A 17,658-nucleotide genomic window follows, 5' to 3' on the forward strand; every position below is an offset into this window, starting at 1 on the left:
ATTACCCCTCGTGTACATATAAAGGAGATCCGAAAAATAGCGAACTAGTTCGCTACAATTCCCCATCGTGTATATATTGAGGAGATCCGAAAAATAGCGAACTAGTTCGCTACAATTCCCCATCGTATACATGTATGTATATAGAGGAGATCTGGAAAATAGCGAAAGAGTTCGCTACAATTCCCACTGGTGTATATATTGAGGAGATCCGAAAAATATCGAACTAGTTCGCTACAATTCCCCATCGTATATGTATATAGAGGAGATCTGGAAAATAGCGAAAGAGTTCGCTACAATTCCCACTGGTGTATATATCGAGGAGATCCGAAAAATAGCGAACTAGTTCGCTACAATTACCCCTCGTGTACATACAAAGCAGATCCGAAAAATAGCGAACTAGTTCGCTACAATTCCCCCTCGTGTATATATTGAATAGATCCGAAAAATAGCGAACTAGTTCGCTACAATTTCCCATCGTATATGTAGGAGAGGTGGAAATAGCGAACTAGTTCGCTACAATTGGCCACGTCGTATAATATAGACTAATACAAGGAGATGGCTACAAATTTCGACGCTTATATATAAGCGTTGAAGATCGCTATATTTGCCATCTATAAAATACCGGGGGCTTACCGTGTATTTGACCATACTCACGGGACTAGCGTGATTTATGGTCTAAATATTTCTCCAAATGAATTGTGAAATTAGAAATTATGCACTTACCACAATTATATGGATGTAGGTCTAAGACTCTAACGAGTGGCCGTTTCCTGACATCTGGGCACAAACTGGAACCTCATCTCCTACCCCGTCTCGATCGGCCATTTTGTTACGATTCATAACAAAAATGGCCGATCGAGACGGGGGTAGAAGGAGAGAACTCCCTGGGTTAGTCTCGGACTCGAAATTGGTGCGGTGATTCACGCGGGGTGGTCTTGGTAGTCCCCCGGGCCAGGCCGGTGCTAGACAGCTGGCAGCCGTCTGTTTCGAATTTGAGGAGTTTTAAAAAACATTTTTAATTTCTCCTTGTACACAGACGGTTCGCTATCGTGCAGCCACCATTAGGGGGGGGGGGTGGTAACAGTGCAAAATCCCCCCTACTACGGGGCTCATCGAGACTTATTATGAAAAGAAATGTAACGTTAGGCCTACCAAAATAAAGATTATTATTCTGTTTTGGCCTGCATGAATGGGAAAAAATAAACTTAAAAGAGGAAAAAAACAGTGACTAATTACTTCGGCTGTCGTGCAAATTCACTTCCCTGTTTTATCCGAACTTAATACAAAAACAGGTATGGCCATTGAGTCCCCTGTACAGATCGAGCTAACGTTAACGTTAGAACTTCGGTCTCTGTATTTGGTGAGTGGAGCCAACGGAGTTCAGCGGAACAACCAACATAACAGAGACTGAAGCTGTTGGGCTAAGCCGGTGCATGCATGCATGCCCCCACGACAGCACAGGGCAGGGCGATTTAGGCCTTGCAATGGATTGGGCTGGTGGTGGTTGCTCCAACTTCATGATCGTTTGTGAGAAAATTATTGAATTGATAATCATGAAACTTATATTACTGGTGTTTGACATGTCATTAGCATGATTAATTTCACAGATTGAATTAGGCCTAGATCTAGATGGTGTTTCTTTTGTCTGAGACTTTGCTAGATCTATATGCAAGCAGTTTGAAACTGAGAGTGAGACTCTGACCCATATTCTGAAGTCAGGTTTAACTTAAACTCAGGTTTAAAGTTGTGGTTTAAGTATGGAAAGCCAATTGTTACATAAATCACTAACAGTAGAGATATCATACTTCAGCTCATTTGGCTCTCAAATCATTCATAATTGTCGAGGAAGTATAAATATATTATTGTCTTCACCATCAATGAACCAGGAAAGAGCATGGTAAACATACATGTAGGAAACATACAACTTAATAAAAATGTTGATACTTTTGGCTTCCCATACTTAAACTACAACTTTAACGTTAAACCTGAGTTTAAGTTACACCCGACTTCAGAATACGGGCCTCTGTGTCTGTGAGTGAGCTGAATATGCAAATGGATATGGCAATTGCCATTGGCATTGCTTGGGCATTGTTGGAAAAAAATGGGTGGTTTACTTCTAATAAACGAGTAACTAACATTGTGTTATAATTTCTGAAGGTTTCCATGGCGAAGAAGAATAGTGTAGTAGGTTTCACGGTACACCATGTATTTTTTCTTGGGCATATGTTGGTCCTGAAAAGGACCACCCAATCTCGACGTTTCGACAAGAACACACTTGTCGAAACGTCGAGATTGGGTGGTCCTTTTCAGGACCAACATATGCCCAAGAAAGAATACATGGTGTACCGTGAAACCTACTACACTAACATTGTGTTGTTACTAAATTGATTGTGTGCCTAGAATGGCAATATATTACATGTACTTCCAAATCAGAGTTATCCATTTTGAGTTGAGTTGAATCAATAATCATTCATGCACTTGCATAATCATTCATGCACTTGTGCAATATATATCTTGGTAATATATCTTGGTAACAAATATTCTTTTTTTAAAAAGTTTTTGTTCAACTTGCTCTCAATTCTCATTTCTTTATCTCTGCATCAATTTTCATCACAGTTTGCTCATAGTTCAAATGTGAATGAGCTCCTGAAGATGATGGGGTCAAAGGTCCTCTAAGTCTATTGAAAAAAAGGTCAAGTTTTTGTTTAAATTGCTCTCATTTATTTATTTCTGCATCAATGTAATTGCAAATGATCCTGACCTTGGGTAAAGTGTGTAGTTGACGTCTTCCCAACCTTTTTAGCATTTTGTCTTTTAAAAAAAATATGTGTAGACAGCTGGTAATGTCTGTTCCGAGGAGTTTTTATTTATTTTATTTTTTATTTTTCCTCGCACACAGATGGCTCGTGATCATGCAGCTGCCATTAGGGGGTTAACAATGCAAAATCCCTTGACGGGGCTCATCGATTTTTGTTTTTATTTCATAAAAGTACCGGTGGGTATATAAAAAGAACTGGACCAAAATAAAGATTATTATTCCGAAAATGCATCAAAACAGGTAAAAATAAACTTTGAAGGGGAAAAAACAGTGACTTCCCTGGTTTTTCCGAACTTAACACATAAACATATGGCCAATGAGTCCCTGTACAGATCGAGTAAGAACTTCACTCTCTGTAATTGGTGAGTGGAGCCAACGGAGTTCAGCGGAACAATCAACATAACAGAAACCGTGAAGCTTTTGGTCTAATTTCTGTGGTGCACTCACTATATGCTGTGCTTCGCAGAGGTGTCACCTCCATATCTTATTGTAAACTCTACAAATTTCAGAATATGAATAATGCTTTGAAAATCAATGTTGAATTTAAAGGACAAGTCTAACACCCTAACAAAAAGTTGATTTGAATAAAAAGAGAAAAATCCAACAAGCATAAAACTGACAATTTCATCAAAATCATATGTAAAATATTTTTTTTTTACATATTTGTAAGTTTCATTTAATTTCACAATTCACAGTTATATACCCTTGACTGATGGCATCACCCACTCACTATTTATTTTTGTGTTTCATTATAAGAAATATAAAATATTTTACTTTTCATTGTCATGTGAATAAAAACTTTCTTCTTCCCTGAATATGTGGATTTACCATTGTACTTACATATTTTGGTTCAGGCAAGTTGGCAATAATTAACAAATCTGTAAAAATGAAAATATTTCTTAAATTCAAACAATAAAATATTAGAACTTGTGAGTGAGTGACATCATTGACTCTCTCATTTGCATATCATTGAGTTGTGTGATCATCCCAAACAAGTCTCTTACATATTCCACTATCTAAAAAATCCTGGTGCGATCGATCCTTTGCTCATGCTAGAGCAGCCCTGTGGAATTCACAACTACAGGAGCTGAAGCTAGAGCTCTGCAACATCATTTAAGGGTAACCTAAAATTGCATTTGTTCACCAGCAGGTACTAGGTAAAACAATTCCTCATTTATAATGTACCTTTTCTTATACTTAGACTCTAAGTTCTCTATATACTTTTATGTTTTGCTCTCTTAGCATTTAATGAAAATGGAAAAGACTATGTGAATCCTATGTTTTATTAGTATAACGTTTTGTGAGAAATTAGGACAACTTTAATTATTTTGAAGAAATTTTCAGCGTTTTGCTTGTTTGATATTTGTGTATTGTCTATGAATCTGTGTGAATATTCATTGTGTACGTATGTGCAAATTGGATCAGCTATACCAAGCGAGCATGAATGATTGCGACTTGATAAAGACTAGTCAGTTCTGGTTTACACATGTGAACATGATGTTGCTCTAGTCTCATTTTGTGATAATTTCATAGATTTGCAGGAATCAGCACCAGGCCATGGGCTATCAAAACATATAAGCCTGTTCACGGTTGTAAACTGCGCACGAGCAGAAAAAGGCCATTTGAGATAAACCATGAAGGTGGCTTTCAAATTCACTGACATAGGCATTTGTGATTTGATGAATATTCATGTATTCCTTTCAAAATATTCATTTTATCACATCCAAGCTGAAGAGTAATAAATAGAGCCTTCACAATCACTGGTATTTGACAGTAGCCTATAAAGCAATAGTCAAATGTGCCATAGGCAGACAATAAAACAGATTTCCAAACTTTATCCCTGATGTAGTATTCTGGTCACCTGGTCTATACTAATGCCTTTTGTTCTTAGAATTTGAATACTCTACCGGTAAAGCTTACGCAACATCTACATTTGAAAATGATAGTGCTTATCCTAATGAAAAATCACAAAGGTCATTTGAGAAAAGTTGATCATGAGCTAACCGTGAACTGGCTTATTGATTCAAATCAACATTTTTCTAGGGTAGACTTGACCTTTAAGGATTCATGATACTAAATCAAAATATTTCTTCATATTAATCAATGTCTTGCAGCTTGCTATAGCCCAGACGCCTGGTCAGGTACAGGGCCTTGCCATCGACGGCATTCAGCAGTGGGGATTCAGCGCATCATGGCAAGAGCCACTGGACGGCAACACCCCAGTGCGTTACGATGTAACCATTGAGTTGACAAACCCTGTTAGAGAGGCTTATGAGATCAGTTTCGAACCGGCTGCTGATGGAGTGTACGAGGTGGGCCATCTCTACGATGATAGCACTTACAGTTTCAGCGTGGTAGCTGTTAACTCGGACGGCCAGGCGGGAGAAGCAGTTGTTGAGAGTAATATTGTTATTCCACGTAAGTATTAATACTTCACAGGCGAGACAAATACATGTAGGCTGGAGCAAAGGGTGACTCCTAGAGAACACAAAACTGTTTTTTCAGAATATTTTCATACTTATGTGACACATATAAACGCTTTGAAATTTTTGTTTGAACATTTTGAAATCAATGTATTTCACTCCCAAAAAGGTTGGATTCAAGCCCCCATATAAGTTGCAAAGAGGCCCTTTGAATGCCGGCTTCTTTATGATGAGGTGCAGGTGTACAAGAAGCCGTTCTGAATGGGAGAGGGGGTATGGGGCAGGGGAAACATCCAAGAGGGCCAGCCTGTCACAAAATGTTGATGGCATATGCTATGGTTATGGGAGGGTTGCAAATTAATTTTTATTTCAAATTAACTTGAAAGTAAGGGAGAAAAGCAATTGAGCATATCATGGGGGCCCTTTTGCATCTTTGAAGGGTTTGGGTCACCATTTTGGTGAATTTTTCAGATTTTTAGCAAAGAAGTGTAAATTTCACAATTTTGGAGAAAGTGGGGGTGAGGTGGAGGTAACAAAGGCAACTACCCCTCCCCTGTTATTAACACCGGGTGTTCTGGTGATGACCCCCACATGACCCCGGCCAAAATATTTCAAGTAAAAAAAAGATAAACAAAACCACTCTCAGAAGCAGAATATCATTTACATTGTGATTATACAGTGCGTATCAAAAAAAAGTTTACACTTTGAAAAAGCCCTGGGAATTCAAAAATATACAACATGTGGGTAATTTTTTCACATATAATCTTGGGTTTGGGTCTCATCTATCCAATGAAAGTAAAAGTTTTGACAGAATGTTACACTTGAGTGAGCACTGTCCATTTTTGTAAAGCTCGCAGAAATCTATATGCGCAGAAATGCTTGTTTTCACGCTGTGTCAAGGGAAAAGGGCGAAATCAATCTTACCCTGCGAACATTAAAGCATTTTGTAACGATCTTGCCACCCAAATTGAAATTTCAACATTTAGTAAACACAACATTACCCATTTTGTGCCAGCTGGATCTGAGGATATACCGGTAACTGAATCTGAACGAAAGTTTATATCAGACATCTCCAGCATTTTTTCACTTAGTTTTTATCATTTAAAGTGGGTTTACATTTCATTTTTGTCTCACCTGCATAGCAGAGTGAGACAATAGGCGCCGCTTTTCCGACGGCGGTGGCGGCGTCAACACTAAATCTTAACCTGAGGTTAAGTTTTTGAAATGACAGCATAACTTAGAAAGTATATGGACCTAGTTCATGAAACTTGGCCATAATGTTAATCAAGTATTACTGAACATCCTGCCTGAGTTTCATGTCACATGACCAAGCTCAAAGGTCATTTAGGGTCAATGAACTTAGACCATTTTGGGGGAATCAACATCAAAATCTTAACCTAAGGTTAAGTTTTTTAAATGTCATCATAACTTAGAAAATATGTAGACCTAGTTCATGAAACTTATACATAAGGTTAATCAAGTATCACTGAACATCCTGCATGAGTTTCACGTCACATGACCAAGGTCAAAGGTCATTTAGGGTCAATGAACTTTGGCCGAATTGGGGGTATCTGTTGAATTACCATCATAACTTTGAATGTTTATGGATCTGATTCATGAAACTTGGACATAATAGTAATCAAGTATTACTGAACATCCTGTGCAAGTTTCAGGTCACATGATCAAGGTCAAAGGTCATTTAGGGTCAATGAACTTTGGCCAAATTGGGGGTATTTGTTGAATTACAGCCATAACTTTGAAAGTGTGTTGGTCAAGTTCATAAAACTTGGACATAAGAGTAATCAAGTATCACTGAACATCCTGTGCACATTTTAGGTCACATGACCAAGGTCAAAGGTCAATAAACTTTGGCCGTAATGGGGGTATCTGTTGATTTACCATCATAACTTTGAAAGTTGATGGATCTGAGTCTTGAAACTTGGACATAAGACTAATCTAGTCTCACTGAACATCCTGTGCGAGTTTCAGGTCACATGATCAAGGTCAAAGGTCATGTAAGGTCAAAGGACTTTGGCCACTTTGGGGGTATTTGTTGAATTGCCATCATATCTCTATAAGTGTATTGGTCTAGTTCATAAAACGTGGAAATAAGAGTAACCAAGTATCACTGAACATCTTTTGCGAGTTATAGTAGTTTTCAAAATCAGCACTGCTGCTATATTGAATCGCGTGATGCAGGTGAGACGGCCAGAGGCATTCCACTTGTTCATTTAATACTTGTTTCTCCACACTTCTCCCCAAGCTTAACAATGATTAACAAAATGAAAATCAAGCCTAAGCCATTTCATGTAAATCACAGCTCAGTGTAAAGCAAATATCGTCTCGATGGCCTCGGTGTGTAGGGAAATGGGGTGGGGCGCAATGCACTCTTCAAAGTTTTTGGGCAAGGAAACAAGTTTGAAAAGGTAAAAGATATATCTTAAAATCAATTTTACTACCTAAATTCCACGTTTTCTTCATGATTACGGTCTACTTTTATTTGCATAACTATTTCAAAGTTCTGCGCAAATCACTGTTCACTAACTTTTCGAAAGTAAATGGTGCTCACTCAAGCGGAAATATTTTTCGACAATTATATTGTCATTTGCTTTAATGGATCTGTACCAATGTTAAAATGTGGAGAAATCTTCAGGATATTACAAATGTATAATTTTACAGAATTTTTTTCAAAGTGTAAACTTTTTGCTACGAAAGAAAATATCAATCTATTCATCTGAACTTTATGCTATCATTGAAATCGAGAACAGTGTCACGTCCGATCCGGTAAGCTCTGTCAGCTCGTGAAATACGATAACATCAATTGTGCATCGGCACTAAGTGGCAAAGATGATGATTTCCCCGCCAATTCAGATGATCTGAAGAAGTATCCCGGATGGGACGTGAAACTGTTCTCCATTTCAATGATATTAATACCTCAGTCACATTTTATTCATTTTTTATTCAAACCACCTTTATGTAGCTGGTACAAAAAAATGTTGAAATGGCCGCCCTAGGAGAAACATGACTGCAGCATAATCAGATTTATTTTCGCTTTCGCAAGTCAACTTTCTTCCTGGATGAATCAAAACGTACATCAGCTTAATCTTATTTTTGTTATTGACTCTTTTTAGCATGCCGCATTTGCCTCGATACGGCTGGACCTAACTTTTTCAGCTTCAACATTGAACCCACGTTCAGTGAACCTATTCGTTTCGTTGGACGATCGGTGGATGCGACATCAAGCACCGTCTATCCTGCCAGAAACCTCGCCGATGGTATTTCTTCATTATTTTACTTTCAGTCAAGCTCTCCACTTATACCTGGTGTCCTCTATGAATTTGAAGTGCGCAGCGAGAGCGATGATGCACTTCTTGCAGCATCACGATATAGAACAAGTGAGTAAAAACAGTTAGGATGGTATTCTGCTAATTAAACCTCGAGGTTTAACCCTAGTCTCAACTATAATTTTAAACCACACTTCTATGGAATGCTGGGCTGCTTAATATTTCTTCCATATTCGTGGCAATTATACGGTATCATTTAGTTCATTAAATTCCATAATATTTTTGTAGTTCCCTATTCCTCCCATTTCGCAATATAGGTAATGTTTGACAAAGCATTTTGTGGAATTAGAATGATTTTTAATTGGTGAATGCATGGGTTGAGAACTGGCACTCCAATGACTCTATACAAGTCTGGTCTAAGCTAACCCAGGTTTAAAGGTCAAGTCCACCCAAGGAAAATGCTGACTTGAATAAATAAAGAAAAAACAAACTAGCATAGTGCTGAAAATTTCATCAAAATCGGATGTAAAATAAGAAAGTTAGAACATTTTAACCCTAATTCTCCCAGGGGGGGGGGGCATAATGGCCCCCCTCAACAATTTTCGCGATACATCTGCTGCGCAAAATTTTTTGACCTCGCCGCTCCCTGAATTTTTACTTTCAAGTCTCGCGCAAATTTTGAGACCAAATTTGTGACGCCCGGGTACGCGGTTTACGACATTACGCAACATTATGTAAGTGCATGTCAGACCCAAAATTGCTCATAAACGTGATTTCATGTACAAATCCAATGCAAATTGTGTATTTAGCCAAAATTCATAAATGTATAATTTTTTCTACTTTTACTGATTAAACTTAATTAATTAATTTTGCCTTGTTTATGATCAGAATTAAGTCTGGAACAATTTCCATTGAAAAAACAATAAAAAAAAGCAAAAAGTTAAAAAAACAAAGAAATACATAAGAAATAAAAAAAACAATAAAATACATAAGAAATCGGTCTTGATACCAGAATTTTTTTCATTCACAATTGTTAGGAATGCTATAAAGAATATTTTCACCAAAAAATAGCATTCTAGGAGCTTTATTTAGTGAATCAGAGCAAAAAGTATGATTTCATGAATAAATTAGCATAATTAATTCATATAAAATAAAAATACATAAATTCAGTGAAATTACCAATGGAACTGCATAGATTACGTCATTCTCTACCATCATGCAAAATTTCGTCGTGATCGCGCAATCCACGGCTGAGATCTTAAGGGGGGGGTCATAATGCCCCCCCCCCCCGGAATGACAAGAATCAAAATACCCCGAGAGATTTAGGCTTAAAGTTTCGCTTATTTTTCACAAAACAGTGATATGCACAACTAAAATGTACATTCTAATATTTTTCATGTTTTAGGGGGCTAGTTCTCACAACTGACATGTATTGCTTAAATCTGTAAAATGTGCATTTCAATATTTTTCATGTTTTGGGGGGCTACATGTAGTTCTCACAACTTACATACATGTATTGCTGAAATCTGTAAAATGTACATTTTAATATTTTTCATGTTTGGATAAGCTTTAACATTGGATTAAAGTTTCCAGGGCTCTTTTGAGCCTTTTTTTTTTTTGGGGGGGGGGATTGAAATCGCTCGAGGCCCTGTGTAGTTTTTTCCCCTGCATCTCAGTCTTCATAGACAAGACAACAGGGACGGCAGGAAAGATGCAATGAAAAGACGCATAGCACCCTTATATGCAGATTCATACTAAAAGACATGGCACAGATTTTTGGGAATGTTGCCTTAATTATTACATGTAGTATAAATCACACAAGTAAATACTGTAAGCATAGTAAACTGTTAGGATAAAAAATCCTAGGACAGCCAGCAGCTGGAAATTGAGTGGGTCCATATTCCTTGCACCGTTGTCATACTGTTTTTATTTGGTGCGTCATGGTCTGGTGGTTCTGACTCTCGCCTTTCAAACAAGACGTGGGTGGGTTTGAATCCTAGCCAAAGCGTGTTTTCCACACTGTGCTGCACTCAATGCAGGTGAGTGAATGGCTCCCTGTCGGGATTAATTCCTTGAATGCACTGAGCACCGTTGAAAACAGGTGGTTCGAGCTAAAACCGGGGTAATGATAGCAGCGCTTTGTATCCTCAGGCAAAAAGTGCTATATAAATCCAGCTACTATCATTAATATTATTTTCTTAAAATATGAATATTTATAGTATCATTTCATTTTAGCATTATTATAATTAGTATTCTGACCCAGTAGGATGCAAAATGTATTGTACTTGTATGTTTGAATTTGCCAGAGCCATTATGAGGCTGCGATGAATGCAAGGAATGCTCTCCAGGGAGTGGAAATTGTGCACTTTTCATGCACATTTGAAAGGAATCCAATGACCGGAGTAACAATATGCTGTAAAGCGCTTTACGTCGATATAAAAATATATATATATTATTTTTCATTCCCTTTCATTTTTTAAGCTCCGTACCCTGTAAGGAACCTTCAGGTTGGCATCACTGGACTAAGCGTGACCATAGAGTATGAACAGCCGACCCAAATACGTGAAAATAGCTTTGGGTACAGGATCTCTTACAATGACGCTCAGGGCAACCCATTAGAGCGCCTTGTGGCGACGGAAGACACGTCCGTTGAAATTACTGGTTTGGAAGTGGGAGTTTTGTACAGTTTTGAAGTGCAGTCGTACAGTGGAGAGTTTGGTGACCGGACGTACTCCACCATTGAATCACAAGACATAAGCATAGGTAAGTATCTATCGGCTTAATCCTATTTTAGTGTTTGGGTTTTAACTCTTATTTGCATATATACATTATGCTAGTCTTCACCTTTAAAGGTGAAGATAATAACATAAAGTTGTTTATTTAAATACGTTAACACTTCATATTGACTGGATATTATAATTGCACATGGAAACAAACACTCTTTATTATTAAGTTCTTTGTTTTATTAAGTAATGCATCTAAACATATATTGCCATTTTATCTGATTTTATTTTGTATATTTGTAAACCCCGACTAGTGAGGAGAGCTTCATAACAGAAACTAGTTTTTCTTTTAGTCATCCTCAGGCACTAGTCGGTGGTAATTTATTCCTCTTGTATATATTCTTATTGTCTTTTGCCTGGAAATAAAATAAATAAAATAAAAGGTGTACTCCAGATTAAGAATAGTCTTGTAATGATAAAAAGAGTGAAATTAGCTATTCAAAATGATGAAAATTTCATCAAAATCTGATTACAAATACTACAGTTAAACAATATTTGTGAAAACAGTTAGGCACAAGAGATTTAATCCTCCTTGCGTGCGAACGGGCTCTGAACGGGGATTCACGTTCAGAATCTTACTGAAATTGTGAGCGGAGAAGTCTATTGAATTTCATTGTCTTCTCGCACAAAAGGAGTGTGCCACTGAACGGCAAAGCGAACGGTCGGATTATCAATGAATGAATACATGCGAACGTTCAGATTATCACAACGCTGGGCGCACACGCTGGACAATATTGTCGAGTAAGAAGGATTGACCAAACTTCGCGCTTTTTGAAATTAGACGAACATATACAACTTGTTATTCATATTTATATTGAAAGTTAATCAATTTGACATTCAGAATAGATTGTTGGCCTATCATTTCAATTAATTTCCCGAGTATGAAGGGATGTTGAAACTTTGAGTTTTTAATTTTTACGAATGGTATTCTGGATTTTTTTCAGTAACATTCACAATTAAAAACTAGGGACAAATCGTTGGGCGATCATTTCAAAACATTCCTCGAGTCTAAACGTAGCGGTTTCTTTATTTTTTCGATCGTATTTTGGTATTTCTTCGGTTACATTCGCAATTAAAAACTCAGGACAGATCGTCGGGCGATAATTAATTTGCAAGACAGTTCCAAGTATTTAGTTCCGAAACCCGGGTCCGAAACGAATCGGGTTTTTTTCTTTTTATTCTTACAAACGCATTCAAATTTCTTGAGTAACATTCAAACTCAATCAATGTAAAACGCAGGACAAATCGTTGGGCGATCGTTTCATAGCATTTCCCGAGTATGAATGGATGTTTAAACTTTTCATTTTCTTTCATCTATACGAACGTATTCCGGCATTTTTCAGTAACATTCACAATTTGAAACTCTGGAATTTCCCCGAGTATGAAGGGCTGTCTTAACTTCAGTTTTTTGTATTTATGTTTCCGAACGTATTCTGGTATGTTTCGGTTACATTCAAAAGAATGTGCGATCATTTTAAGACATTTCCCGAGTATGATAGGCTGTCTAAACTAAAGAGTTTTTTTAAGTTTCCGAACGTATTTTGTTATTTTTCAGTTAAAAGTTAATCCACATTACTTTTTTAATAGAACGTTTGACGCACATTTCTAAACATGTCCCGAGTATAAAGGGATGCCCAAACAGCATTTTCTTTTATGACGATCTTACTACGGTATTTATAAAGTTAAATTAAAAGTTAACATATTTGACATTAAAAATAGAACGTTTGACGCACATTTCTTAACATTTCCCGAGTATAAAGGGATTCTAAACTTTGCGTTTTTTTATTTTTACGACCATATTCTGGTATTTCCCCAATTCTACATTCACAGTCTATTATTCAGAACAGATCGTTGGGTGGTCATTTCCAAACATTCCCGGGTATAAAGGGATGTCCAAACTGCATTTTTTTGACAAACGTATTCTTGTATTTATTTGATTAAATTAAAAGTTAATCAACCTGACATTTTGAATGGATCGTTTGATTCATATTTCTGAACATATCCCGAGTATAAAGGGATGCCCAAACAGCATTTTTTTATGACGATCGTACTACGGTATTTATAAAGTTGAATTTAAAGTTAACATATTTGACATTAAAAATAGAACGTTTGACGCACATTTATGAACATGTCCCAAGTATAAAGGGATTCTAAAGTTTGCGGTTTTTAATTTTTACGACCATATTCTGGTATTTCCCCAATTCTACATTCACAGTCTATTATTCAGAACAGATCGTTGGGTGGTCATTTCCAAACATTTCCCGGGTATAAAGGGATGTCCAAACTGCATTTTTTTGACGAACGTATTCTTGTATTTATTTGATTAAATTAAAAGTTAATCAACCTGACATTTTGAATGGATCGTTTGATTCATATTTCTGAACATATCCCGAGTATAAAGGGATGCCCAAACAGCATTTTTTAATGACGATCGTACTACGGTAATTATAAAGTTAAATTAAAAGTTAACATATTTGACATTAAAAATAGATCGTTTGATTCATATTTCTGAACATGTCCCGAGTATGAAGGGATGCCCAAGCAGCATTTTATATTTTTTGACGAACGTATTCTTGTATTTATTTGATTAAATAAAAAGTTAATCAACCTGACATTTTGAATTGATCGTTTGATTCATATTTCTGAACATGTCCCGAGTATTTCCTGGTATATCCTCAGTTACATTAACAATTTAATGTCAAAAAAAGATTGTTAGGCGGTCATTTCTAAATCTTTCCGGAGTATAAATTCGTACCATGATACCGCATTCTTAGTACAGTAGTCCACTTTCAATCACTTAACATTTGTACAATTTATACTAATCTGCTTTTCCCCTCTCATAACTTTTTGGGTATATCTTCAAATCTCTCTTATACTTCAATCCATGATCGCATATTTTCACTTCACACTGTTAAAAATGAAGTGGTACTTTACCACTTAAAGTGCTTGCATAGTAACTGCACTACAAGTACTGATTGTAGTGCAGTCACTATACAAGCACTGTAAGTGCTAAATTAGCACTTCATATTTTTGTAGACCACTCTTCATCCTTTTGTCATAACTCTTGATTATCTAACTTCCATTTCCCTTTTATATTTCCAAATCACCACTCCCCCCTCACTCAGCTCTCTCTAAAACCCCCAAAGAAAAATCTGTAAAAAAAATGCTGTTATACAAATGAATCGTGTACGTTATCAAACTATTATTTATTCCAAGAATACATTCCATGGTAAAATACATTTACATTCAACAAATATACGTAATAAATACAAACTTAACTCCACAGCAAGCAGAAGTGAAAAATTGATGAAATATGGCAAATGAAGAAATTTACTATTACAAACCAAAATAAACCTAAATGCTCATACACAACCATAAACGATAACATTGAGTCTAACAATGAGTCTATGCCACAAACGAATACTAATGGCAGGTAACGAAACCAACGAAAACCATCTGTTAATGCACATGCATCGACCCAAAATTGATAAAGCATTGCCCAACGAAACAAAATAAAAAAAAAGATTTGGATTTTGAATAACATCAAAAATTAAACCAAAATAGACCTGTACGTTTGTTAAACTGAATGGTAAAATTTAAAACATTTCCATTTCAACATTCAAAACTGAAGGTAAATGAAGATAATTGTGGATTTTAAATAAAATTAAAGTTAAACCAAAAGAGATACATATTTTATTGAAGGGTAAATTTAAAACTTTCAGTTGCAACATTCAAAACTGAATTAGATAATAAAGGCAAATGAAGATAATTGTGGATTTTAAATGAAATTAAAAGTTAAATCAAAAGAGATCCATATTTCATCGAAGGGTAAATTTAAAACTTTCAATTGTAACATTCAAAACTGAATTAAATAGGCAAAATAAGATAATTACAAATATTTTATCGAAGGGTAAATTTAAAACTTTCAATTGCAACATTCAAAACTGAATTAAATAAGGCAAAATAAGATAATTACAAATATTTTATCGAAGGGTAAATTTAAAACTTTCAATTGCAAACATTCAAAACTGAATTAAATAAGGCAAATGAAGATAATTAAAAATATTATTGCACATGCATCAATAACGAATTCAGGCAAAATATTATCATATGAAAATTCCAATAGAAATGTCCACATAGCACACGTAAAGAGTTCTGACTTATCATCCTGTGCAACACCCCCCCCACCCTCTACCCCAGTTACCACCGATTTAATATGGTTGTGAAGGCAAAATCCTGTGATCGCAACCATCGAGCATCCTAACCCCCCCCCCGTATTATTACTTGTGAACGGAGAAGGAGAAGAGAGGGAACGAGGTGAAAATCAGGTTGAATTCAGGACATGGATGTTAATATGCTAGGCACTTGTTCAACATGCTATCCATCATTTAACTTATTTCACAACAATGACAATTTAACCATTGATTCGATTTACTGGATTGAATTTAAACATGTTATTTCTAAAAACGTATATGTAATTTTGATAACTTCCAGATGATAAGTTGGAAAAAGCTTCATAAAACTCAGACTTCAGTTATTTCCCTTCCTGCTGATGTACTGGTATGGATAGCCCCCCCCCCCCGACCCTTCTCCCCATTGGTGTTTCATTTGTCTCTTTTTCCTCTTTTCTTTCATTTTTTTCCTTACTTTTTCTCCCCTTTCTCTTTTCCCGTTCTATTTTAACCCACCGGGAGGGCGATGGGGGCACCCTGCCCCCTTCGCCGCCTGTTACGCCACTGCTTGAATCAGTGCTTCCACTTTTCAAAACGGAACTTCCTGGAATTTTCAGAACGTTCTCCAGTCTTCCATAAGTTATAATTCTCTTCAATACACAGTCAAAAATATGAAATATAGGGCTCAGTGCTGTAATGGAGCCCAAAATTATTGACATTCTGATTAAATAGATCTAATTTTGTTGATGGATTTTGACATAATATTCAGAACATAATATCATTCCCGAAAATGATAACTTCCTGGAATGATCCTGGAAAATAACAAAACTCCCGGAAATTTCCCGGATTCCAGGGAGGGTGGAAGCACTAGCTTGAATACGTTTTTAAAAGAAAGTCCAAAACGCTCAACCCTCACTCAAAATAACTGAAATCTTGTTTATAACTCGGGCGATACCTGATTATCTTATATCAGGTTTTTCTTATTTTTCTTTCCACTTCTCCCTTTGGCTCTTCATTTTCCTTTTTTTTCCTCCCTTTCTTTCTCTCTTTTCTCATTTCCCGTTTCATTTTAATCTACCAAGAGGGAGGGGGAGTGGAGCAGCCTGTCCCCCCCCCTTCGCCGCCAGTTACGCCATGGCATGAAGATGTTTTAAAAAGAGAGAGAGCCCTCTCATGAACCCTCACTAAAAATAACTGACATCTTGTTATAGCTTTAATAGAGCGTTTGTATTGTGTACACAAAGGCCGATCCGAATTTGGCCTGGCAGTGACTTTGCCTAAGATCGATATACTGTACGTCATTGTTCGGACGGGCGAGCTCTTTTGCCCTGGATTCAGAGCTATTGTCTGTTGTTTATACATCACTCAATTAATTTAGGGCAATTTAGGTATAAGGGATGCTACTCGGGGAATGCCAACGTGTTAGGATTCTTACCACTCGTACCAATCAACTTTCAATTTCTTAACTTGCACCCTTTACAATGTCCTTGCTCGCACGACGATGTCATAATGAGGGGGGGGGGGTAAGTAAATATAACAATTGTTGAATTGGGGTTTGGCCACTCATGATGAGAGAATATAAAATCAAACATACTCAGACCAGTCAGCTTTCTCTCAACAAGAACATTTTTTTCCACTCGCATTTCCAAAAAAAGGCAGAGATTACTTGATATTTCGTTTAAACATTTATTAATCTGTTCATGACGACGGAAACAAGAATATTACACACTGAATGCACTAGTTGATGGATTGTTATTCTAATTGAAATTTGAAAATAAAACCTTAATACAACGATACTGAATTCACTACTAATGTTTATTAAAGGATGGCTTGTGGGGAAAGTTGTTCACATGTGACATCCCACATCTTTGTCGCATTGCCAATTAGAGGATCTAGATCGCAATAATGATCTAAACACCAAATGCTCACAATTTTCTTATTATCTATTAAATTTTTCTCACTTTTGTTGATTTTTTTTTTTTTTCACACAAGCTAACATTTATCAAAGGTTTCATTTTCGTTTAAGGTCAAGCTAAAATACACTTGGTTGGTTCAAAATTGAGATGTATACACAGAAAATTACAATGAGATGCACTGAAAATGTCAAAAACACACTTTATATTGCAGTGTTGATATTGAGATGTATAATTACAAAAATTAAAATACACCTGAATGCAC

The 17,658-nt window shown here is 36.4% G+C and overlaps 1 protein-coding gene across 1 annotated transcript; it reads left to right on the top strand.

Moving 5' to 3' along the window:
• Window positions 1–3,127: 3,127 nt before the first annotated feature.
• On the top strand, window positions 3,128–14,807 carry LOC135157675 (receptor-type tyrosine-protein phosphatase eta-like). The gene is made up of 4 exons (XM_064114085.1): window positions 3,128–3,180; window positions 4,881–5,236; window positions 8,373–8,636; window positions 11,007–14,807. The coding sequence occupies exons 1-4, from the start codon at window positions 3,128–3,130 to the stop codon at window positions 11,306–11,308; spliced, it is 975 nt and encodes a 324-aa protein (XP_063970155.1). The 3' UTR covers window positions 11,309–14,807.
• Window positions 14,808–17,658: the final 2,851 nt, after the last annotated feature.

This window comes from Lytechinus pictus, chromosome 19, assembly GCF_037042905.1.
Source record: "Lytechinus pictus isolate F3 Inbred chromosome 19, Lp3.0, whole genome shotgun sequence".
Classification (NCBI taxonomy): Eukaryota; Metazoa; Echinodermata; class Echinoidea; order Temnopleuroida; family Toxopneustidae; genus Lytechinus; species Lytechinus pictus.